Below are 24,488 nucleotides of genomic sequence, written 5' to 3'. Positions count from 1 at the left end.
CTTTGTACAAGAAACATAAGATAAAATGTCAAGACTGGGCCAAGAAATATCTTAAGACTGACTTATCAAAGGTTTTATGGACTGATGAAATGAGAGTGACTCTTGATGGGCCAGATGGATGGGCCAGAGGCTGGATCAGTAAAGGGCAGAGAGCTCCACTCCGACTCAGACACCAGCAAGGTGGAGGTGGGGTACTGGTATGGGCTGGTATCAAAGATGAACTTGTGGGACCTTTTCGGGTTGAGGATGGAGTGAAGCTCAACTCCCAGACCTACTGCCAGTTTCTGGAAGACAACATCTTCAGGCAGTGGTACAGGAAGAAGTTGGTATCGTTCAAGAAAACCATGATTTTCATGCAGGACAATGCTCCATCACATGCCTCCAACTCCACAGCGTGGCTGGCCAGTAAAGGGCTCAAAGAAGAAAAAATAATGACATGGCCCCCTTTTTCACCTGATCTGAACCCCATAGAGAACCCGTGGTCCCTCATAAAATGTGAGATCTACAGGGAGGGAGAACAGTCCACCTCTCGGAACAGTGTCTGGAGGCTGTGGTGACTGCTACACGCCATGTTCATCGTAAACAGGTCAAGCAACTGACAGAATCTATGGATGGAGGCTGCTGAGTGTCATCATAAAGAAAGGTGGCTATATTGGTCACTAATGTTTTGGGGGTTTTGTTTTTGCATGTCAGAAATGTTTATTTCTACATTTTGTGCAGTTATATTGGTTTACCTGGTGAAGATAAACAAGTGAGATGGGAATATATTTGGTTTTTACTAAGTTGCCTAATAATTCTACACAGTTAATAGTTACCTGCACAAACAGATATCCTCCTAACATAGCTAAATCTAAAAAAAGAAACCACTCCAAAGTTCCAAAAATATTAAGCTTTGATATTTGAGTCTTTTGGGTTGATTGAGAACATAGTTGTTGATCAATAATAAAAATAATCCTCTAAAATACAACTTGCCTAATAATTCTGCACACAGTGTATGTTGCATTGCCTATTGCTGGCTGCGGATGAGTAAACTAAGAGTTCATCAGTTTTTAGCAGTATATAGTACAAGCAATCAAATGATGGCAGGCTAAAGTCTGGGTGAGGTGAGGACGGCTAAAAAAAATGTAAAAAAGCAGTAGAAAAAATATATGTTATAAAATGCATATATTATATAGATACAATGATTGCAGCTACCGGACTGCAGTAGATTAGATGCTGCATATTCCTCAATGCTGTTTGTCTTTTTTGCAGGACGGACAGATAATAAATTGGCTGCGAGAACTACGGGCCTCAGTTAATTACCTGACAATTGATTATGAGCAGCTGGTCAGCATTGTCCTGGTGAGTAGCCGCAGCCTTAGTTTTGGTCTATTGATTGTCTATAAGCCGTCATGCTGTAAACTAAAGCTGGACTGGTGTGAGAAAGGGAGTTTATACTAATCCTCACCGCAGTGCTCGTTTCACACTTGTGTATCTACAGAGAGAATATATATATTGTGTGTGTGTATGTATGTCCAACATTTAGGATATTGGTCTTGTGTTCAGCAAGGTATTGACACAATATCTTGCTGAACACAAGACCAATATCCTAAATGTTCGACTTAGTTTTTTAATCCCATAACATGAGCGTAAGGTTATTAATACACCATAACTGTAGTGTAATACATGGACCACACATCCATGGCAGTGTCCCTTGAACTATTTTTGTTCTTAGTTCACATTCTGAGAACATATGTGGAAGGTAAGGGTTTGTTTGTTTGTTTTTTTTATAGCTAATTTCACTTGGTGTTGGTGCTTTGTGGTGGCCATTGTTGCTATGGTACTGTGCTTGTGGGGTGGCCTGGAGTCATGGGGACTCGGCGAAACAGCATTCTTCAAGAATGACCTTTTTTAGAGTCTGGATGTAGAGTGACGCTAAACCTGTCTCTTCAGAATTTCCAATCTGTGTTCGGTTGGGTTCATATCAGGAGACACTTAAGGTACCTTCACACTCAGCGATGCTGCAGCGATACCGACAACGATGTCGATCGCTGCAGCGTCGCTGTTTGGTCGCTGGAGAGCTGTCACACAGACAGCTCTCCAGCCACCAACGATCCCGAAGTCCCCGGGTAACCAGGGTAAACATCGGGTTACTAAGCGCAGGGACGCGCTTAGTAACCTGATGTTTACCCTGGTTACCAGCATAAAAGTAAAAAAAACAAACACTACATACTTGCCTACCGCTGTCTGTCCCCGGCGCTCTGCTTCTCTGCACTCCTCCTGCACTGTGTGAGCACAGCGGCCGGAAAGCAGAGCAGTGACGTCACCGCTCTGCTTTCCGGCTGACCGACGCTCACAGCCAGTGCAAGAGGAGTGCAGAGAAGCAGAGCGCCGGGGACAGACAGCGGTAGGTAAGTATGTAGTGTTTGTTTTTTTTACTTTTACGCTGGTAACCAGGGTAAACATCGGGTTACTAAGCCCTGCGCTTAGTAACCCGATGTTTACCCTGGTTACCAGTGAAGACATCGCTGGATCGGTGTCACACACGCCGATTCAGCGATGTCTGCAGGGAGTCCAGCGACGAAATAAAGTTCTGGACTTTCCTCAGCGACCAACGATCTCCCAGCAGGGGCCTGATCGTTGGTCGCTGTCACACATAACGATTTCCTTAACGATATCGTTGCTACGTCACAAAAAGCAACAATATCGTTATCGATATCGTTATGTGTGAAGGTACCTTTAGCTAATGAATCACTTTCACCTTGCTTTTCCTCAGAAATGCAACAGTGACCTTAGATCTGAGTTTTGGATCACTGTCATGTTGAAGTGCGCGTCTACCAATAGAACGGAGTGATGGTAGCATTTTCTATTTCAATATAGAACCGTACGTCTGGGAATTCATGATACCATCAATGAAATGTAGGTCCCTGACACCAGCAGCGCTCGTGCAGCCCCACATAAGATCACTGCCACCACCATGTTTCACTGTGGGCACGATTTATTTTTCTAAATTAATTTCATAAATGCAAGGTACCTACAGTGACACGTTGTGGTGGCAGTGTCCTTATGTGGGGCTGCATGAGTGCTTATGGTGTTGGGGAGCTACATTTAATTGATGCCATGATTAATGCACAGAAGTACTGTCCTATATTGAAATAGAAGATGTCACCATCACTCCGTGCCCTTGGTAGACGTGCACTTATCCAACATGACAGTGATCCAAAACATACATCTGTTGCATTTCTACAGAACTGGGCGAAAGTGATTCGGTGGCCAAGTTTCTCCAGATCTGACCCCAACCGAACACCTATGGGGAATTCTAAAGAGACAAGTTGTCATCACTCTCCATCCCTTATCCAGGCTCTAAAAGAGGTTGTTTTTGAAGAATGGAAAACGATAGATGTTGCAATATGTCACCAACTTGATTTTTACATGCCTAGAAGACTTGGTGCTGTCCTTAAAAATCATGGAGGAGTTATAAAATACTAGAAGTAGAAGTTTTTGATGTTGGGTGTACTCATTTTTACTTACAACAAGTTTAAATAAAACTAAAGATTTGGCAATGAAAGTTATATTATTATATTATGTTTCATGTTAGTGGTTAAAAAAAATGTTCCATGAAACTCATACTTGTCAAAATTTTGGAAATATTTCTTGTTCTCCGTGAGAGATTTTATTAAAATCTTACTTTTCAAAGGGGGGTGTACTCATTTATGTTGAGCAATGCATATAGTGTTGCTTATTGGGTTTTGAATACTTTTTTTAACAGGGACATGGTGCCCACACTGCTATATACTACGTGGGCTGTGTTATATACTACGTGGCCAGTGTTATATACTGCGTGGGCTGTTATATACTATGTAGGCTGTGTTATATACTGCGTGGGCACGTCAACATCTCGCGAGACCGCAATGCCCTCTTGGGAGCGACGGGCACAGTCCGGCCGCTCCCTACTCCCCTGCAGTCAGTGCCCCCTCTATACTAACCCCCAGTCAGCGTCCGCCGCCCACATAGCGTTGTAGCAGTCCGTTAAACCGACTGCGTTATACCGTGGCATAACACAGTCTGTTAACGCTGCTATTAACCCTATGTGACGAACTTTTTACTATTGATGCTGCTTATGCAGCATCAATAGTAAAAAGATCTAATGTTAAAAATAATTAAAAAATCATGATATTCATTCTCACCTTCCGTCGCCTCCGCAGCAGCTTTTCCTGCAGCTCGCGATGCTCTGGTCCCACCACTTCGCTGATTGGTCGCATCGGCAGGTTGCGACCAATCAGCGACATTGGCGCAGGATTTAAATCACGCTTCCCTGATTGGTCGCGCCCAGCCAGCGCGACCAGTCAGCGACATTGGCGCAGGATTTAAATCCTGCTTCGCTGATTGCTCGCGCCCAGCCGGCGCGACCAATCAGCGACATTGGCGCGGGATCTAATTTTAAAAATAATCTTTAATAAATTAAAAATCATTATATACTCGCCTTCCGGATCCAGCCCAGGCCTTTCCCGCTCTTCGCGACGCTCCGGTGACAGGTCCATGCATTGCGGTCATCATCTCACGAGACCGCAATGCACTCTTGGGACCGGAGTGTCGCGAGGAGCATTGGTAAACGCATCGGCTAGCTCCGGGGGGCCGACGGAGGGTGAGTATATAACTATTTTTTATTTTAATTCTTTTTAAACAGAAATATGGTGCCCACATTGCTATATACTACGTGGACTGTGTTATATACTACATCTCTAAGCTCTGCTATATACTACGTGGCTGTGATATATACTACGTGGGCTGTGCTATTTACTACGTGTCTACTATATTCTATGGCTGGGCAATATACTACTTGGCTGTGTTATATACTACGTGGCTCTGTTATATACTACGTGGATGTGTTATATACTATGTGGCTGGGCAATATACTATGTGTCTGTGCTATATACCACGCGGCTGTTACATACTACGTGGCTGTGCTATATACTACGTGGCTGTGCTATATACTACGTGGGCTGTTATATACTACGTGGGCTGTGCTATATACTACGTGGGCTGTGCTATATACTACGTGGCTGTGCTATATACTACGTGGCTGTGCTGTATACTACGTGGCTGTGCTATATACTACGTGGCTGTGCTATATACTACGTGGCTGTGCTATATACTACGTGGCTGTGCAATATACTATGTGGCTGTGCAATATACTATGTGGCTGTGCAATATACTATGTGGCTGTGCAATATACTATGTGGCTGTGCAATATACTATGTGGCTGTGCAATATACTATGTGGCTGTGCAATATACTATGTGGCTGGGCAATATACTATGTGGCTGGGCAATATACTATGTGGCTGGGCAATATACTATGTGGCTGGGCAATATACTATGTGGCTGGGCAATATACTATGTGGCTGGGCAATATACTATGTGGCTGGGCAATATACTATGTGGCTGGGCAATATACTATGTGGCTGGGCAATATACTATGTGGCTGGGCAATATACTATGTGGCTGGGCAATATACTATGTGGCTGGGCAATATACTATGTGGCTGGGCAATATACTATGTGGCTGGGCAATATACTATGTGGCTGGGCAATATACTATGTGGCTGGGCAATATACTATGTGGCTGTGCTATATACTACGTGGGCTGTTATATACTATGTGGGCTGTGTTACACGCTACTTGGCTGTGCTATATTTCTCTGCTGTAGCTGTGCATCATGAACCGTGGTATGTGTTAAAGAAGGGGCCCCACTGAGACTCTTTCGCCAGGGGCCCTCAAAAACCTGGAGCCGGCCCTGGCTTCACTGATTGGTCACGCCCGGCCGCGAACAATCCGCGACAGGCACAGTCCGCCCACGAATTGGTGCGGAATTTGAACCACGCTTCGCTAATTGGTCGCTGCCGACCGGCTGAATCATGTGTATAAATTGCATTATTCTGAAAACTTCATAAATAAACTACATACATATTCTAGAATACCCAATGCGTTAGAATCGGGCCACCATCTAGTCTATCTATATAATTGTCTAAGGGGTACTTCCGTCTGTTTGTCTGTCACGGAAATCCCGCGACGCTGATTGGTCGCGGTCAGCGACGGGCACAGTCTGGCCGCGAATTCGCTCTTCCCTACTCTCCTCCAGTCAGCGCCAGTGTGTTGCCCCATCCCGGACCAACTTTTTACTATTGATGCTGCCTATGCAGCATCAATAGTCAAAAGATATAATGTTAAAAATAATAAAAAAAATTGTGCTATTTTCACCTACCGGCGTCCACCGAAGCTGACCCGCCCTTCGCGATGCAGCCGGCAGCTCCCGTTCTCAGTGATGCATTGCAAAATTACCCAGATGACTTGGCGGTCTCGAGAGACCACTACGTCATCTGGGTAATTTCGCAATGCATCACTGGGAACGGACGCTGCCGGCCGCATCGCGAGGAGCGGGACAGCCTCGGTGGACTTCGGAAGGGGAGTATATAACTATTTTTTATTTTAATTCTTTTTTTTTTTTAACAGGGATATGGTGCCCACACTGCTATATACTACGTGGGCTGTTATATACTGCGTGGCTGTGCTATATACTACGTTTCATGTGCTATATACTACGTTTCATGTGCTATATACTACGTGTCTGTGTTATATACTACATGGCTGTGCTATATACTACGTGGGCTGTGCTATGTACTACGTGGGCTGTGCTATATACTACCTGGCTGTGCTATATACTACCTGGCTGTGCTATATACTACGTGGTTGTGCTCTATACTACGTCGCTGCGTAAGACACTCTTCAAGTGTTGGGGGTAACGTCCTGCCCCGCAGGCCAGAGAGGGTACAATGTGGACGGCACCAAAGTGTTATCTCGGTCGCATAAGTTTTGGGAAAACGGGTTGAGAAGTTACACCTTGTTACCCTTAAGAGAAGAATCTAAAAAAACAAAGGGAAAAGATTAATAAAACACAACAAGGTGACCTAAGGAGAAAAAAAAGAATGGATCTGGGATCAGATCCAAGTCTGCCTCCTACTAACTCTAACTGGCGAGCTTTGTGCCTGTCGGTGGGTGTACCCTGCTGAGGAGGAGCTAGCCCTTTTTTTGCCTAGTGTCCGCCTCCTAGCAACAGCATCATACACCCATAATCACATGTGTCCCCCAATGAAGCGATAGAGAAATATAGATGTATAACTGGAAACCTTATTGGAAATCCACATTGTAACTGTAGAAATGATTCTAACTTAGTTCCTGTTTTTTGTTTTGTTTTGTTTTTTTTTTTGTAGAAACTACCATGGTTGACCAGAAGCAGAGAAGTGGTGGAAGAATATCTGGCCTTTCTGGGCAACCTTGTGTCAGCGCAGACGGTCTACTTGCGGCCTTGCATGAACATGGTCGTCTCCCACTTTGTACCAGGTAATATTTATCTGCATTAATAGACCTCTCGGCATCTTTGTGGAGATGGCTACCTGTCTGCCGTCCCTTTCATGGAAATAAATGTCAACTCAAAGGGGCTATCTCACAGGATATTTCTCACCTATCCACAAACTATAGGGTTAAAGGTCTGTTTGCTCATCCAGTATCCTCTGTGTTCAAGGAGTATTCTCGAGTTATTCCCTATCGATGTTGGATATCTTCCCGATCAGTAGTGACCGCTGGGCCTCCCTTCACTACCTCCACTAGCACCATTAAGAATAAATGTGCATGATCAACCTCCATGTAACCTACAGATAGGGGATAGCTTCTAAACTTGAGAATACTAGTCATGAGCGAATGCCGAAGACACTCGGTTAGGACCCGAGCATGCTCAGATAACACCTTATCCCGAAACGTTTGCTCATAACTAGTGACCAGAACTTTATTCACTTTAGTAGGTCTTCGACAGAAGTATTGGCCCCCAAATAAATCAGATTTTTCTTTATTCCTTTCAGCTCATGTAACTATAAGGGAAGGCAATGTACACATTACAGACTCAGAAGATGAAAATGAAGGTGAGCACCATTTTTATACCGTGATGTGATGTGATACTCTGGAGTTAGGATGCATTTCCATTGATGCAAAGCATTCGACGACCAGCGACCAACAACATGCTTGCCTGTCATTCAACACCCTGATTACAGCGGTGGTCCGCTCTTCATCTGCAGCAATAGATTGCTCTGTATGCAGATGCTGCCACTTTTCTCGGAAGCACAGGTCCTGTTTACACAGTAAGATGTGCTGCCGAGAACGATGATGATGAAGGCAAACTGAAAGATAATTTTAACAGATGAAAGAGCGTTTTGCTAGTTTGTCAGGTGGTCGGCAGCCTGTTTTAGACAGCATAGTTATGAGAAATGAGCGTTCCTAGAATCCGTTCACTATAATCGTGCTGTGTAAATGCCCCTTTAAATCTAGTTTGCATTGATTGTGCTATATAGCTCCCAGTTTTTTTTTTTTTTAAATGTACTAAATTTGCAGTCCAAGCCAGAAGTAAACATGTAACATTCAGGAACTGGAATTGGTCCATTAGTTTCAACTCTCTGGCATGTTTTATTTTTTTTCTCCAGATATTGTTCCTAAATTCAACACCTGTCACCGGACATTGCAGTTGATCGCGCGATACGTTCCTTCGTGAGTATTCTCGAGTGTAAACCACATCCATTGTGAAAAGGCCCCAATATAGAATAAAGTCAGGGGGATCAGCTCATGTCAATGGTTGCTCCTAACAGATTATATCGGGGGACATAAGGATCGGTCGGTTATAGGGAACATCGGATTACGTGGGTTAACATCAGCTGACAGTTTCCCTTCAACAAGTACATTGCTTTAATGGATACAGCATGGTAGCCAAAGACATACTGATAGCGAATCTAGATTGTGAGCCCCAGTGGGGACAGTGATGATAATGTCTGTGAAGCGCTGTGGAATTAATGGCACAACATAAGTGAGTAAAATAAATATAAAATATTTAGATAAAAGTATATATACATATGTGTATATATATGTATGTATATATATATATATATATATATATATATATATATATATATATATATATATATATATATATATATATACACACCGTATTTTTCAGCGTTTAAGACAGCTTTTTAACCCCTGAAAATCGCCTCAAAAGTCGGGGGTCGTCTTATACGCCGGGAATGGCGTGTGCAGGGAGCGGGCTTGGATGGTTCCCAGGATCTGGAGGAGAGGAGACTCTCCTCCAGACTCTGGGATCCATATTCATGTAAAAATAAAAAAATTAAAAATATGGATATACTTACCCTCCGACGGCCCCCGCCTCTCAGCGGTGCAAGCGGTGGCCTCCGTTCCCAAGGATGCATTGCGCGAAGGCAGGAAATAACATCGCGGTCGCGTGACCGCAGCGTCATAAGAGGACCCCCGTCTTATACGGCGAGTATATCCCAAACTCTTACATGGAAAAGTTGGGAGTCGTCTCATACGCCCAGTCGTCTTATACACTAGAAAATGAAGGCATCAAAACTATGAATTAACACATGTGGAATTACAGTGCCTACAAGTAGTATTCAACCCCCTGCAGATTTAGCAGGTTTAATAAGATGCAAATAAGTTAGAGCCTTCAAACTTCAAACGAGCAGGATTTATTAACAGATGCATAAATCTTACAAACCAAAAAGTTTTGTTGCTCAGTTAAATTTTTATAAATTTTAAACATAAAAGTGTGGGTCAATTATTATTCAACCCCTAGGTTTAATATTTTGTGGAATAACCTTTGTTTGCAATTACAGCTAATAGTCTTTTATAAGACCTGATCAGGCCGGCACAGGTCTCTGGAGTTATCTTGGCCCACTCCTCCATGCAGATCTTCTCCAAGTTATCTAGGTTCTTTGGGTGTCTCATGTGGACTTTAATCTTGAGCTCCTTCCACAAGTTTTCAATTGGGTTAAGGTCAGGAGACTGACTAGGCCACTGCAACACCTTGATTTTTTGCCTCTTGAACCAGGCCTTGGTTTTCTTGGCTGTGTGCTTTGGGTCGTTGTCTTGTTGGAAGATGAAATGACGACCCATCTTAAGATCCTTGATGGAGGAGCGGAGGTTCTTGGCCAAAATCTCCAGGTAGGCCGTGCTATCCATCTTCCCATGGATGCGGACCAGATGGCCAGGCCCCTTGGCTGAGAAACAGCCCCACAGCGTGATGCTGCCACCACCATGCTTGACTGTAGGGATGGTATTCTTGGGGTCGTATGCAGTGCCATCCAGTCTCCAAACGTCACGTGTGTGGTTGGCACCAAAGATCTCGATCTTGGTCTCATCAGAACAGAGAACCTTGAACCAGTCAGTCTCAGAGTCCTCCAAGTGATCATGAGCAAACTGTAGACGAGCCTTGACATGACGCTTTGAAAGTAAAGGTACCTTACGGGCTCGTCTGGAACGGAGACCATTGCAGTGGAGTACGTTACTTATGGTATTGACTGAAACCAATGTCCCCACTGCCATGAGATCTTCCCGGAGCTCCTTCCTTGTTGTCCTTGGGTTAGCCTTGACTCTTCGGACAAGCCTGGCCTCGGCACGGAAGGAAACTTTCAAAGGCTGTCCAGCCCGTGGAAGGCTAACAATAGTTCCATAAGCCTTCCACCTCCGGATGATGCTCCCAACAGTGGAGACAGGTAGGCCCAACTCCTTGGAAAGGCTTTTGTACCCCTTGCCAGCCTTGTGACCCTCCACGATCTTGTCTCTGATGGCCTTGGAATGCTCCTTTGTCTTTCCCATGTTGACCATGTATGAGTGCTGTTCACAAGTTTGGGGAGGGTCTTAAATAGTCAGAAAAGGCTGGAAAAAGAGATAATTAATCCAAACATGTGAAGCTCATTGTTCTTTGTGCCTGAACTACTTCTTAATACTTTAGGGGAACCAAACAGAATTCTGGTGGGTTGAGGGGTTGAATAATAAATGACCCTCTGAAAAGACTTTTCACAATTTAAAAAAAAAAATAAACAAAGAAATAACATTCTTTTTTGCTGCAGTGCATTTCACACTTCCAGGCTGATCTACAGTCCAAATGTCACAATGCCAAGTTAATTCCAAATGTGTAATCCAGCTAAATCTGCAGGGGGTTGAATACTACTTGTAGGCACTGTATATACCTAACAAAAAAAGTGTGAAACAACTGAAAATATGTCTTATATTCTAGGTTCTTCAACGTAGCCACCTTTTGCTTTGATGACTGCTTTGCACACTCTTGGCATTCTCTTGATGAGCTTCAAGAGGTAGTCACCAGGAATGGTTTTCACTTCACAGGTGTGCCCTGTCAGGTTTAATAAGTGGGATTTATTGCCTTATAAATGGGGTTGGGACCATCAGTTGTGTTGTGCAGAAGTCTGGTGGACCCACAGCTGATAGTCCTACTGAATAGACTGTTATAATTTGTATTATGGCAAGAAAAGAGGGATTTTTGGTTCTTACCGTAAAATCTCTTTCTTGGAGCCTTCATTGGGGGACACAGGTAAACATGGGTGTATGCTGCTGTCGCTAGGAGGCTGACACTATGCAATAAAGAAACGTTAACTCCTCCTCGACAGTATACACCCTCCGATAGGCACAATTCAACTCAATTCAATTCAACTTAGTTGGTGCTAAAGCAGTCGTAGGAGTAAGTATAAAGACCTCAACCTATGTACCAACCTAAAACAGTGGCACGTTGGCCAACACGGTACAAAATAAAGGGAGGGTGCTGTGTCCCCCAATGAAGGCTCCAAGAAAGAGAATTTACATTAAGAACCAAAAATCCCTCTTTCTTTCTTGCTTCATTGGGGGACAAAGGTAACTATGGGACGTCCAAAAGCAGTCCCAAGGGTGGGAAAAATAGTCAGAGGAAAAAGACTTAGGTCGACCTGTGGGAAACAGCCACCTGCAGTATCTTCCTACCCAGGCTTACATCTGTAGAAACCTGAGTGTGCACCTTGTAGAACCTTATGAAGGTGTGAAGGGACGACCAGGTTGCAGCTTTGCAAACCTGCAAAGTCGAAGCCTGGTGAGGAACAGCCCAAGAAGCTCCCACAGCCCGGGTAGAGTGAGCCGTCATCCCCGGAGGAGGCTGTTTACCCTGAACGCGGTATGCCTCCAGAACTGCCGAACAATAGTGGATTTAGAAGCAGGGAGCCCTTTTCGACAACCTTCAGAGACAACAAACAGAGGATCGGACTGGTGAAAAGAAGCAGTTCTGGTAAGATAGACTCGGATAGCACTGAACAAATCCAGCTTGTGGAGAGATTTCTCCAAGGGATGGACCGGGGAAGGGCATAAGGAAGGAAGGACGATGTCCTCGTTGATGTGAAAAGCCTAAGCTACCTTTGGTAGAAGGGAAGGAACAGGCCACAGGACTACTTTGTCCTGGTGCAAAATCAGGAAAGGAGAACGGCAGGATAATGCTGCCGACTTGGATACCCTCCTAATAGAGGTGATGGCGACCAGGAAGGTCACCTTCCAAGAGAGGAGAGAAAAGGAAATGTCCTGGATTGTTTCAAAAGACGTGCATTGGAGGGCGCCGAGAACGAGGTTTAGATCCCATGGCTCAACCGGGGAATGATAAGGAGGTGCTATGTGGGCAACACCTTGGAGGAAGGTCCTGACTTGGGGAAGGGAAGCTAGGTACCTTTGGAAAAGGATGGACAGGGCGGAAACCTGGCCCTTTAAAGTCCTCAAAGAAAGGCCCGAATCGAGACCCGCCTGAAGGAAGCCAAGGACTGAAGGAAGGGAAAAAACCATAGGGAACAAGCTGCTGTCGTCGTATCATCGGAAAAAGGCCTTCCAACATCTATGATAGAAGCGAGAAGAAGTCGGTTTCCTAGCTTTTATCATGGTCTGTATGAGGCTGTGTGAAAAACCGGCGTCTCTTAGGACCGCGGCCTCAACGGCCATACCATTAAATTCAGAGACCGAGAATTCGGGTGAAAGAGGGGCCCCTGCGATAAAAGATCCGGATGGACTGGGAGTCTCCAGGGGACATCCGACAGCATGTTCACTAGCTCCGCATACCAGGCCCTGCGAGGCCAATCTGGAGCTGTTAAGAGAACGGGGACCCTCTCTGCCTTTATCTTTTTTACAACCCATGGGATCAAGGGAAGAGGAGGAAACGGGGCATGTGGAACTGGGCCCACAGGATCACCAGGGCGTCACAACCGACGTCCATCGGGTCCTGACACCTGGCTACATACTGGGGAACCTTGTGATTCGTTCGGGAGGCCATAAGGTCGACGTCCGGAACTCCCCATCTCTGACATATTTGGTTGAAGACGGTGGGATGGAGATATCACTCGCCTGATGCGAGGCCCTGACTGGTGAGGAAGTCTGCTTCCCAATTATTCACCCCTGTGGACAGCTGAGATGGCGGGAACGTGGTTCTCTGCCCACCGTAGAATATTTGACACCTCCGTCATGATCTGCTGCTGCGAGTCCCTCCCTGGTGGTTTATGTAAGCCAAGGTCGTGGCGTTGTCTGACTGAATGCGGACCGGATTTCCCGCGAGGAGGGGCTGCCAGCGGAGGAGGGCAAGGAAGATGGCCCTGATCTCCAAGAGATTGATGGGGAGAAGGGTCTCTTGAACCTTCCAGAGACCGTGGGCTGTGTGATGGAAAAAGACCGCACCCCACCCCTGAAGACTGGCGTCGGTGGTGACGATCTGCCACTGGAGGAAGAGAAATGACCTCCCGCGTAGAATGGAGGTGGAAAGTGTCCACCAAGTGAGAGACTGTCCCACATTGAGAGGAAGGCGAATTGGGCGACCTAGAGAAAGTGGGCTCTTGTCCAGGCAGACAGGAGAGCCAGCTGGAGAGGGCGAGAGTGGAATTGAGCATAAGGTACTGCTTGCATGGAAGCGACCATCTTCCCTAGAAAGCTCATGCAGAGCCGTAGAGGCAGAGGAATAGGGCGCTTTAGGGCTTTGATGCCCTGTCGGAGAGAGAAGAACTTCTCTTTCGGGAGGATGACCCGAGCTTGGATGGTGTTGAATTCCATGCCCAGTAACTCGAGGCGTTGAGTCGTAACCAAGGTTGACTTGTGCTTGTTGATTATCCAACCGAGGCGGATCTGCGTGTCCAGAGTGATCTGGAGACTCTGAACGCAGTCCCAGCGAGACGGACCCTTGACCAGAAGGTCGTCGAGATAGGGGATTATGAGGATACCTTTTGAACGAAGGATGGCCATGACTGCTGCCATTACTTTCGTGAAGACCCTGGGGGCAGACGCCAGGCTGAGCGGGAGAGCTGTAAATTGGTAATGTTGCTCCTGGATCGCGAAACGAAGGAACCTTTGATGCTGCTGACAAATAGGAATATTCAGGTACGCATCCTGAATGTCCACAGAGCACAGATATTCCCCCGGTTCCATGGAAGCGATCACCGAGCGCAGAGACTCCATCTTGAAGTGTCGAATCCGAAGATGGCGGTTCAACTGTTAGAGATCCAAAATCGGGTGGAGTGATCTGTCTTTTTTCGGAACCACAAACAGATTTGAGTAAAAATCCGAAAACCGCTCGCGGTGAAGAACAGGAACAATCACTCCTGAGGTGAGGAGGGTATTGACGGCATGAAGGAGCCCTGGGGCATGGGAAGGCTACTTGGGTGGACGGGAGAGGAAGAAACTTCTTCCTGGGGGTGAAGGTAATTCTATTTTGTAGCCTGATGTGACGATCTCTCTGACCCAGGCGTCGTTGACTACCGATAACCAAGCCTCCGTGAATAGAAGAAGCCTGCCTCCCACCCTGGAAAGATTTCCAGGTGGGGGTGACCCGTCATTTTGAAGAGAATCTGTGGCCGCGAGATCCGGAAGGTTTAGAGGAGCGGCTCTTAGCACTCCAGTGAGGGGTAGGCCTGAAGGAAGGTTTTCTCCGTTCCCCCTGAGCGGAAGAACGCTCCTGCTGGGAGGAACCTCCTGAGGAGAAGGGCCGAAGGAACGAAAGGACTGGGGTCCCCTTCGATTTAAAGGGACGCTTAGGCTTGGATTGAGGGAGAGAGGTGCTTTTTCCCCCTGTAGCGTCAGAGATGATCTGGTCTAGCTTAGTGCCAAAGAGCCTTGAGCCCTGGAACGGAAGGCCAGTGAGAGACTTTTTAAAAGCGGGGTCTGCGTTCCACGCCTTCAGCCAAAGGACACGGCGAATGGCAATGATGTTGCTGTTTGCTCTTGCGGAACAAGCAGCCACATACAAGGAGGCATTTAACAGACATTTCCCTGCGTGTGCAGTCTGGTCCGCTAAATCGGCTAGTTCCTCCGATGGAGCCGAAGCAACAATGCCCCTGCGAAGTATCTTGGCCCAGGCAGACACACCTTTCGCCACCCAAGAGGAGGTGATATTCGGGCAGAGGGAGGCGCCGGACGCCTCAAAGGCTGATTTGGTTAAAGCCTCAATTTGCCTGTCCTCAGCATCCGTAAGAGATTCTGCATGAGGGATAGACAGAACTGTCTGCGAAGATAGACGAGAGACAGGGGGTCTACCTTAGGGGAATCAGACCATTTGCTGACTAGGTCTGGATTAAAGGGATACAAAATATCCAGGCGCTTTCTTCCTGGAAAACGTTTCCCGGATTGTTCACAGTGTCTAGAGGTAGTATTCTCAAACTCTTTGTGATTGGGAAAAACTCTAGAGGGCCATTTCACCCATTTGAATGAAACTGAGTCCTCCTGGGAGGTAGAATCCTCTTCCTTAAGTAAAAGGGTTTGAATAATAGCCGAAATAAGGCTATCTACCATGTCCTATGTGCCAGAGGTCTGATCTGCATCTGAATCAGACTGAGTGCGAAAATACATCCGACCCGACTTCTGCCCCAGAGGAAGGGGAACGGGTGGAGAAGGGTATTCTAGATAGTGAAGGTATTCTAGATGGTGGAAGGACTGCAGGACAGACAGAAAGGCGACGGCTGGCCTGAAGCCCACTTTCTCTTACAGCGAGCACAAGCGTAATGGGTCACCGTGGGGTTGTAGCCGGAGGCCTGTGTGGGGTTGGGCATAGATAGAGACTGAATGAGGACTGCAGCAGAACACTATAAATGCGATACTGCTGAAGTGAGGGCTGTAGCAGAACGCTATAAAGGCGATGCTGTTGAAGGGAGTAAAGCCGAGGAAGGAGGCCAGGGAGTGCAGAGCCTGCCAGACACCCAGCGATTGCAGAGGCAGCTCAGGTACTGTGTCCCCCTCCGAATCCTGAAGAAGCTGCGGGAGCCCGGTGCCAAGATGGGCGAAGTTCTCTCTGTCCACGTGACGCGCTGGAGCAATCGGTGGGCGGGTAAAGCTGTCTTCAGGCGCGCAGAAAGAGGGGCGTACACAGGAAAAAGGAACCGGCGTCCTGATAGCCCGACACGCCGAGGGCTCATGTCAGAATGGAGATCCAAGGCAGCGCATAGCAGAGGGGGCGTGTCCGGCGCTGGAGAAACTGAAAGTGCGGCGATGATAGGACTATACCGGCAAGGGGCGTGGCCTAACGGGGAATAGAGAAAGGCTGCAAGATGCTGGGAACCTCGCGATTAGAAGAAAAAGTGCGCAAAATGTGAAAATTAAGACCGGTGAGCGCTGCCATAGGGAGGATGAGAGGGGGGAAAAGTGGGCTCCTGTCCCATTTCTACCTTGCTTGAGTCCGGCTCCTTGGTGTATGAGGATCGCGTCAGAATCCCTCGGAGAAGAAGAGGGTCCTGGGAATTAGATCCTACTTCCCGCACCGTCTCCGGACGGTGCAGAAGACGGCGTCAACCCCTTACGAGAAGAGGGGAGGCCACCACAGGTGACCACCGTCTTCCTCTCAGCCCTCTCAGAGGAGAGGGGTGAGGCGGGAAAAGGCGAGGACTGGCCACCAGTAAGTCACCCTGAAACACCCATAAGGGTGACAGGAGACGAAGTCCTGCCAGCGGGTCCGAGAGTGGGCGATGTGGGGAGTACCACAATGCTCACTCGGTCGCTTAAATGTGGGAAAAACAGAGTGAGAAGCTGCACCCTGTTACCCGAAGAAGTGAATCTGAAAGAGAAAGGGAAATGATTAATAAAAACACAAAAACCCTGTAAAAGAAAATAATGCAGATCTGGTGGTTAGATCCAGGTCTGCCTCCTACAGACACTAAGCAAAAACTGGGTTGAATTATGCCTATCGGAGGGTGTATACTGCCTATGAGGAGTTAACGTTTCCTTATTTGCATAGTGTCAACCTCCTAGAGACAGCAGTATACACCCTTGGTTACCTGTGTCCCCCAATGAAGCGAGAAAGAAAAAGCAGCTAAGTAAAGAAAAATGAGTGGCCATCATTACTTTAAGAAATGAAGGTCAGTCAGTCCGAAAAATTGGGCAAACTTTGAAAGTGTCCCCAAGTGCAGTTGCAAAAACAATCAAGCGCTACAAAGAAACTGGCTTACATGAGGACCGCCCCAGGAAAGGAAGACCAAGAGTCACCTCTGCTTCTGAGGATAAGTTTATCCGAGTCACCAGCCTCAGAAATCGCAGGTTAACAGCAGCTCAGATTAGAGACCAGGTCAATGCCACACAGAGTTCTAGCAGCAGACACATCTCTACAACAACTGTTAAGAGGAGACATTGTGCAGCAGGCCTTCATGGTAAAATAGCTGCTAGGAAACCACTGCTAAGGACAGACAACAAGCAGAAGAGACTTGTTTGGGCTAAAGAACAAAAGGAATGGACATTAGACCAGTGGAAATCTGTGCTTTGGTCTGATGAGTCCAAATTTCAGATCTTTGGTTCCAACCACCGTGTCTTTGTGTGGCGCAGAAAAGGTGAACGGATGGACTCTACATGCCTGGTTCCCACCGTGAAGCATGGAGGAGGAGGTGTGATGGTGTGGGGGTGCTTTGCTGGTGACACTGTTGGGGATTTATTCAAAATTGAAGGCATACTGAACCAGCATGGCTACCACAGCATCTTGCAGCGGCATGCTATTCCATCCGGTTTGCGTTTAGTTGGACCATCATTTATTTATCAACAGGACAATGACCCTAAACACACGTCCAGGCTGTGTAAGGGCTATTTGACCAAGAAGGAGAGTGATGGGGTGCTACGCCAGATGACCTGGCCTCCACAGTCACCAGACCTGAACCCAATTGAGATGGTTTGGGGTGAGCTGGACCGCAGAGTGAAGGCAAAAGGGCCAACAAGTACTAAGCATCTCTGGGAACTCCTTCAAGATTGTTGGAAGTCCATTTCCGGTGACTACCTCTTGAAGCTCATCAAGAGAATGCCAAGAGTGTGTAAAGCAGTCCTCAAAGCAAAAGGTGGCTACTTTGAAGAACCCAGAAAATAAGACATAATTTCAGTTGTTTCACACTTTTTTAAGTATATAATTCCACGTGTTAATTCACAGTTTTGATGCCTTCAGTGTGAATGTACAATTTTCAGTCATGAAAATACAGAAAAATCTTAAAATGAGAAGGTGTGTCCAAACTTTTCGTCTGTACTGTATATATGTGTGTGTGTGTGTGTATATATATATATATATATATATATATATATATATATATATATATATATATAGTGTGTGTATATATATATATATATATATATATATATATATATATATATATATATATATATATATATATATATATATATATATGTATATACACACACACACACACACACACACACACACACACACACACACACACACACACACACACACATATATATATACAGTACAGACGAAAACATATATACAGTGGGGCAAAAAAGTATTTAGTCAGTCAGCAATAGTGCAAGTTCCACCACTTAAAAAGATGAGAGGCGTCTGTAATTTACATCATAGGCAGACCTCAACTATGGGAGACAAACTGAGAAAAAAAAATCCAGAAAATCACATTGTCTGTTTTTTTAACATTTTATTTGCATATTATGGTGGAAAATAAGTATTTGGTCAGAAACAAAATTTCATCTCAATACTTTGTAATATATCCTTTGTTGGCAATGACAGAGGTCAAACGTTTTCTGTAAGTCTTCACAAGGTTGCCACACACTGTTGTTGGTATGTTGGCCCATTCCTCTATGCAGATCTCCTCTAGAGCAGTGATGTTTTTGGCTTTTCGCTTGGCAACACGGACTTTCAACTCCCTCCAAAGGTTTTCTATAGGGTTGAGATCTGGAGACTGGCTAGGCCACTCCAGGACCTTGAAATGCTTCTTACGAAGCCACTCCTTCGTTGCCCTGGCGGTGTGCTTTGGATCATTGTCATGTTGAAAGACCCAGCCACGTTTCATCTTCAATGCCCTTGCTGATGGAAGGAGGTTTGCTCTCAAAATCTCACGATACATGGCCCCATTCATTCTTTCATGTACCCGGATCAGTCGTCCTGGCCCCTTTGCAGAGAAACAGCCCCAAAGCATGATGTTTCCACCACCATGCTTTACAGTAGGTATGGTGTTTGATGGATGCAACTCAGTATTCTTTTTCCTCCAAACACGACAAGTTGTGTTTCTACCAAACAGTTCCAGTTTGGTTTCATCAGACCATAGGACATTCTCCCAAAACTCCTCTGGATCATCCAAATGCTCTCTAGCAAACTTCAGACGGGCCCGGACATGTACTGGCTTAAGCAGTGGGACACGTCTGGCACTGCAGGATCTGAGTCCATGGTGGCATAGTGTGTTACTTATGGTAGGCCTTGTTACATTGGTCCCAGCTCTCTGCAGTTCATTCACTAGGTCCCCCCGCGTGGTTCTGGGATTTTTGCTCACCGTTCTTGTGATCATCCTGACCCCACGGGGTGGGATTTTGCGTGGAGCCCTAGATCGAGGGAGATTATCAGTGGTCTTGTATGTCTTCCATTTTCTAATTATTGCTCCCACTGTTGATTTTTTCACTCCAAGCTGGTTGGCTATTGCAGATTCAGTCTTCCCAGCCTGGTGCAGGGCTACAATTTTGTTTCTGGTGTCCTTTGACAGCTCTTTGGTCTTCACCATAGTGGAGTTTGGAGTCAGACTGTTTGAGGGTGTGCACAGGTGTCTTTTTATACTGATAACAAGTTTAAACAGGTGCCATTACTACAGGTAATGAGTGGAGGAAAGAGGAGACTCTTAAAGAAGAAGTTACAGGTCTGTGAGAGCCAGAAATCTTGATTGTTTGTTTCTGACCAAATACTTATTTTCCACCATAATATGCAAATAAAATGTTAAAAAAACAGACAATATGATTTTCTGGATTTTTTTTCTCAGTTTGTCTCCCATAGTTGAGGTCTACCTATGATGTAAATTACAGACGCCTCTCATCTTTTTAAGTGGTGGAACTTGCACTATTGCTGACTGACTAAATACTTTTTTGCCCCACTGTGTATGTATATATATATATATATATATATATATATATATATATATATATATATATATATATATATATATATATATAATGCCTATCCTTATTGATACAGAGAGGGGTACACGGAATCTTACTCTGTTTGCGTGTTTTCCCCTGCAGAGCTCCGCGTTTCCTAATGCCAATTCTTGTGGAAAAATTCCCTTATATCAAGAAATCGTCCAGAGTCATGGTGAGATTTTCACACTAAATTCTTAATGATTTCATTCTTATTTCATTCTTGAATAACAGATCTCATGGTGGAGACCACACCTAGGATAGGAGTAAGGTCTAGCGTTTCCCCCGGCCTCCTGATTGCATTGCTAAGATTTAGTATGACTTTACATATAGTTATGTTGTAGGATTTTTTTTCTGAGTTCAGAGAGGGTGCGAAGGGAAGGTTTTGATTTATTAACAAGACATAGTAATTAGTGATGAGCGAACGTGCTGGGATAAGGTGTTATCTGAGCATGCTCGGGTGCTAACCAAGTGTCTTCGGAGTGCTTGAATAATATGTTCTAGTCCCCACGGTGGCTGCACGTCTCAAGGGTGTTCGACAGCCACAACACATGCAGGGATTGGCTAACAGAGACAATCCTTGCATGTGTTGTGGCTGTCAAACAGCCGTGATACATAACAGTCGTAGGAATTTTTGTGAGAATAAATCTTCTCAACTCCGTGAGCACAGAGGATTCTTTCCTCAAGTGTCAGTCCTCTGTGCTCAGTCAGCCGAGGAGAACATTTGTTTCTTCTGATGTTACCGGAAGTTTCTGCTCACTTACATGCTTACAATACAGCCATTCTGTCAGTTGAGACACAGGTGTCGGGAGCAGGGTTTCTTCAGACTGAGGCCCATCCTGACACATAACTAGGACGGGCTGCCATTTGAATTACATGATGGGGGCTACTTTATTACATTCTTGGAGAACCTCCTTAACATTCAACAGAAGCTTTTTTTTTTTTGTGCAACAAGATGGTGGTCTGTTTAATGTACTGTAGGTAATACATTAGGGAATTACTAGTTCTGCATTTTTTTTTATAATGGTGCTGGTTCACCAGTGGTTGTATCAGGTGCTGCATCTTTATTTCTTGTTCAGCCCCATTACAAGCCATTGCCATATTACCCGAGCAATTTTGTCTCTCTAGTGTTATTGTGCAGCCATGACGCTTATCTCTTCTTCTTTGTGTAGGAGTGTTACATCCACAACCTTCTGCGGATCACTGTCTACTTCCCAATGCTCAGACTGGAAATCTTGCAACTCATTATTGAAAAGCTGCTTAAAATTGATGTAAGTATTTACAGCTTCGATTTATTGGTTGGATCTCTGCTTTCAGTTGTTGCATCCCAAAAATATAGGATTTCTAATTGCCAAATTCTTCAGTGCCAAAGATTGCAAAAATAAAATCGCAAATAAGTTTAGCTCTTAGGTTGGTGTCATTAAAAAGAATCTCCCCTTTTGGCGGATGTTTGGTGGTTTTAAAGGGGTGGTCCAGGGGATAACAAATATTTTCGAAAAGGTCTCAAACACACTAAAAATAAAGGAAGTGATACTCACCCGCACCAATCCACTGCAGCTCCCATATCCCAGTCCTCCTTGGTCCTATCACGACCTGCCACAATTTGCTGGAAATGCCCACTGAGCCAATCATTGCCAATCATCGGTGATTAACTGAGCGGCATATTTAGGCCTTTTCTGGTGTTTTGAGATCGGACCAGTAGGTAGAAATAAGCGGGAAGTGGATACGATTTTGGAAAAAGATCTACAGGGGTCAGAGAGGGTGAATGTTGGTGCTCTAATAGACGTCCCATTAAACCGAGAATATGGTTGTTCAGACTTCACAGTGGCCATGTCCACATTTGGTGGATCTATGGACGGTTTTATAGTATGGGCTTTGCCATTCCCACATTGGGGATTTTCCAAATCCGCAGAGGTCTGTTATTTCACAGGATTGCTATGGATTTAACAAAGGTTTTTAATCTGTGCAGTGCAATGGGTGAAATCCACAGAAGGGAACTTGAGAATTTTGCAAAACTGATATTTTATTCTTTTTATTCTATAATTTTACATCTCGATTATTTATTTTTTTCAGGTGAGTGCATCTCGCCATGACATAGAAGACGCAGAAGAAAATGCATCGACTGCTAATAAGCAGATGAGTACAGAAGAAGCACTATTTAACATGGTAACATTACTCTGCAAGTCAAGTCTAGACCTAAAACTGATTATAGGTATTAAAGGGGATCTCTGCCATTGGGGCCATTTTCTTTTCTTACTTAAATGAATGCATTTTTGGCTAAAAATAAAGTAAAAAATAAATCAATAAAAATAAAATGATTAGGTTTCATAAAAAATGTGCACAGTTTGCTGCTATATAACCTTTATGTTGCATTGTCTACTGGTGCCTGCAGTATGGGTGAACTGGGAATCCATCAGTGATCTCTTTCTGCGGATCCAATAGGGAGGGATTCTAACTCTTTTATGTGTCTTATATTTTTTTTGTTTAGCTCCTCTCAGCTGATTTTAGACCACATCAAAGTATAATATTCAGGAAAACAAAGAGCCTGTAAAAGCCAAACAGTGCAAAATGTGTAATGAAACTGATTTTTAGCCTCCAGTGCATGCATTTAAGTAAAGTACCGTATATACTCGAGTATAAGCCGACCCGAGTATAAGCCGACCCCCCTAATTTTGCCACAAAAAACTGGGAAAACTTATTGACTCGAGTATAAGCCTAGGGTAGAAAATGCAGCATTTACCGGTGAATTTCAAAAATAAAAATAGATGCTCCATACCGTTCATTATTGCCCCATAGATGCTCCATATACAACTGTGCTATATAGAATGCTCTGCACCGTTGATTATGGCCCCATAGATGCTCCTTATAATGCTGTGCCATATATGCTCTGCACCTTTGATTATGGCCCCATAGGTGCTCCTTATAATGCTGTGCCCCTTATATGCTCTGCACCTTTATGGCCCCATAGGTGCTCCTTATAATGCTGTGCCCCATATATGCTCTGCACCTTTATGGCCCCATAGGTGCTCCTTATAATGCTGTGCCCCTTATATACTCTGCACCTTTATGGCCCCATAGGTGCTCCTTATAATGCTGTGCCCCATATATGCTCTGCACCTTTATGGCCCCATAGGTGCTCCTTATAATGCTGTGCCCCATATATGCTCTGCACCTTTATGGCCCCATAGGTGCTCCTTATAATGCTGTGCCCCTTATATGCTCTGCACCTTTGATTATGGCCCCATAGGTGCTCCTTATAATGCTGTGCCCCATATATGCTCTGCACCTTTGATTATGGCCCCATAAATGCTCCTTAGAATGCTGTGCCCCATATATGCTCTGCACCTTTATGGCCCCATAGGTGCTCCTTATAATGCTGTGCCCCATATATGCTCTGCACCTTTATGGCCCCATAGGTGCTCCTTATAATGCTGTGCCCCATATATGCTCTGCACCTTTATGGCCCCATAGGTGCTCCTTATAATGCTGTGCCCCATATATGCTCTGCACCTTTATGGCCCCATAGGTGCTCCTTATAATGCTGTGCCCCATATATGCTCTGCACCTTTATGGCCCCATAGGTGCTCCTTAGAATGCTGTGCCCCTTATATGCTCTGCACCTTTATGGCCCCATAGGTGCTCCTTAGAATGCTGCCCCATATATGCTCTGCACCTTTATGGCCCCATAGGTGCTCCTTATAATGCTGTGCCCCATATATGCTCTGCACCTTTATGGCCCCATAGGTGCTCCTTATAATGCTGTGCCCCATATATGCTCTGCACCTTTATGGCCCCATAGGTGCTCCTTATAATGCTGTGCCATATATGCTCTGCACCTTTATGGCCCCATAGGTGCTCCTTATAATGCTGTGCCATATATGCTCTGCACCTTTATGGCCCCATAGGTGCTCCTTATAATGCTGTGCCCCATATATGCTCTGCACCTTTATGGCCCCATAGGTGCTCCTTAGAATGCTGTGCCATATATGCTCTGCACCTTTATGGCCCCATAGGTGCTCCTTAGAATGCTGCTGGTGCTGCCATAAAAAATAAAAAAAATCACATACTCACCTCTCTTCTCAGGACGCCAGCGCTTTCAATAATTACCTGCTCCTCGTGCGGCTCCGTCTCCAGCACTGACGCTCAGCAGAAGGCGCGCACTGACTACGTCACAGCGCCCTCTAACCTGAGCGTCATTGCTAGAGGACGCTGCAGACGGA

The 24,488-nt window shown here is 45.4% G+C and overlaps 1 protein-coding gene across 1 annotated transcript in view; it reads left to right on the top strand.

Annotated features, from left to right (window-relative positions):
* Positions 1-24,488, top strand: part of RRN3 (RRN3 homolog, RNA polymerase I transcription factor) — a 54,122-nt gene that overhangs the window by 16,437 nt on the left and 13,197 nt on the right. Inside the window, exons 4-10 of the mRNA XM_069734114.1 lie at positions 1,252-1,341; positions 7,248-7,377; positions 7,893-7,952; positions 8,508-8,571; positions 20,374-20,443; positions 21,441-21,539; positions 22,342-22,434. Coding sequence (XP_069590215.1) covers positions 1,252-1,341; positions 7,248-7,377; positions 7,893-7,952; positions 8,508-8,571; positions 20,374-20,443; positions 21,441-21,539; positions 22,342-22,434 — 606 coding nt within the window. The remainder of the gene's footprint in view (positions 1-1,251; positions 1,342-7,247; positions 7,378-7,892; positions 7,953-8,507; positions 8,572-20,373; positions 20,444-21,440; positions 21,540-22,341; positions 22,435-24,488) is intronic.

This window comes from Ranitomeya imitator, chromosome 7 (assembly GCF_032444005.1).
Source record: "Ranitomeya imitator isolate aRanImi1 chromosome 7, aRanImi1.pri, whole genome shotgun sequence".
Classification (NCBI taxonomy): Eukaryota; Metazoa; Chordata; class Amphibia; order Anura; family Dendrobatidae; genus Ranitomeya; species Ranitomeya imitator.
Note: the sequence above shows the minus strand (reverse complement) of the source record. Positions and strands in the feature narration are given on the sequence as shown.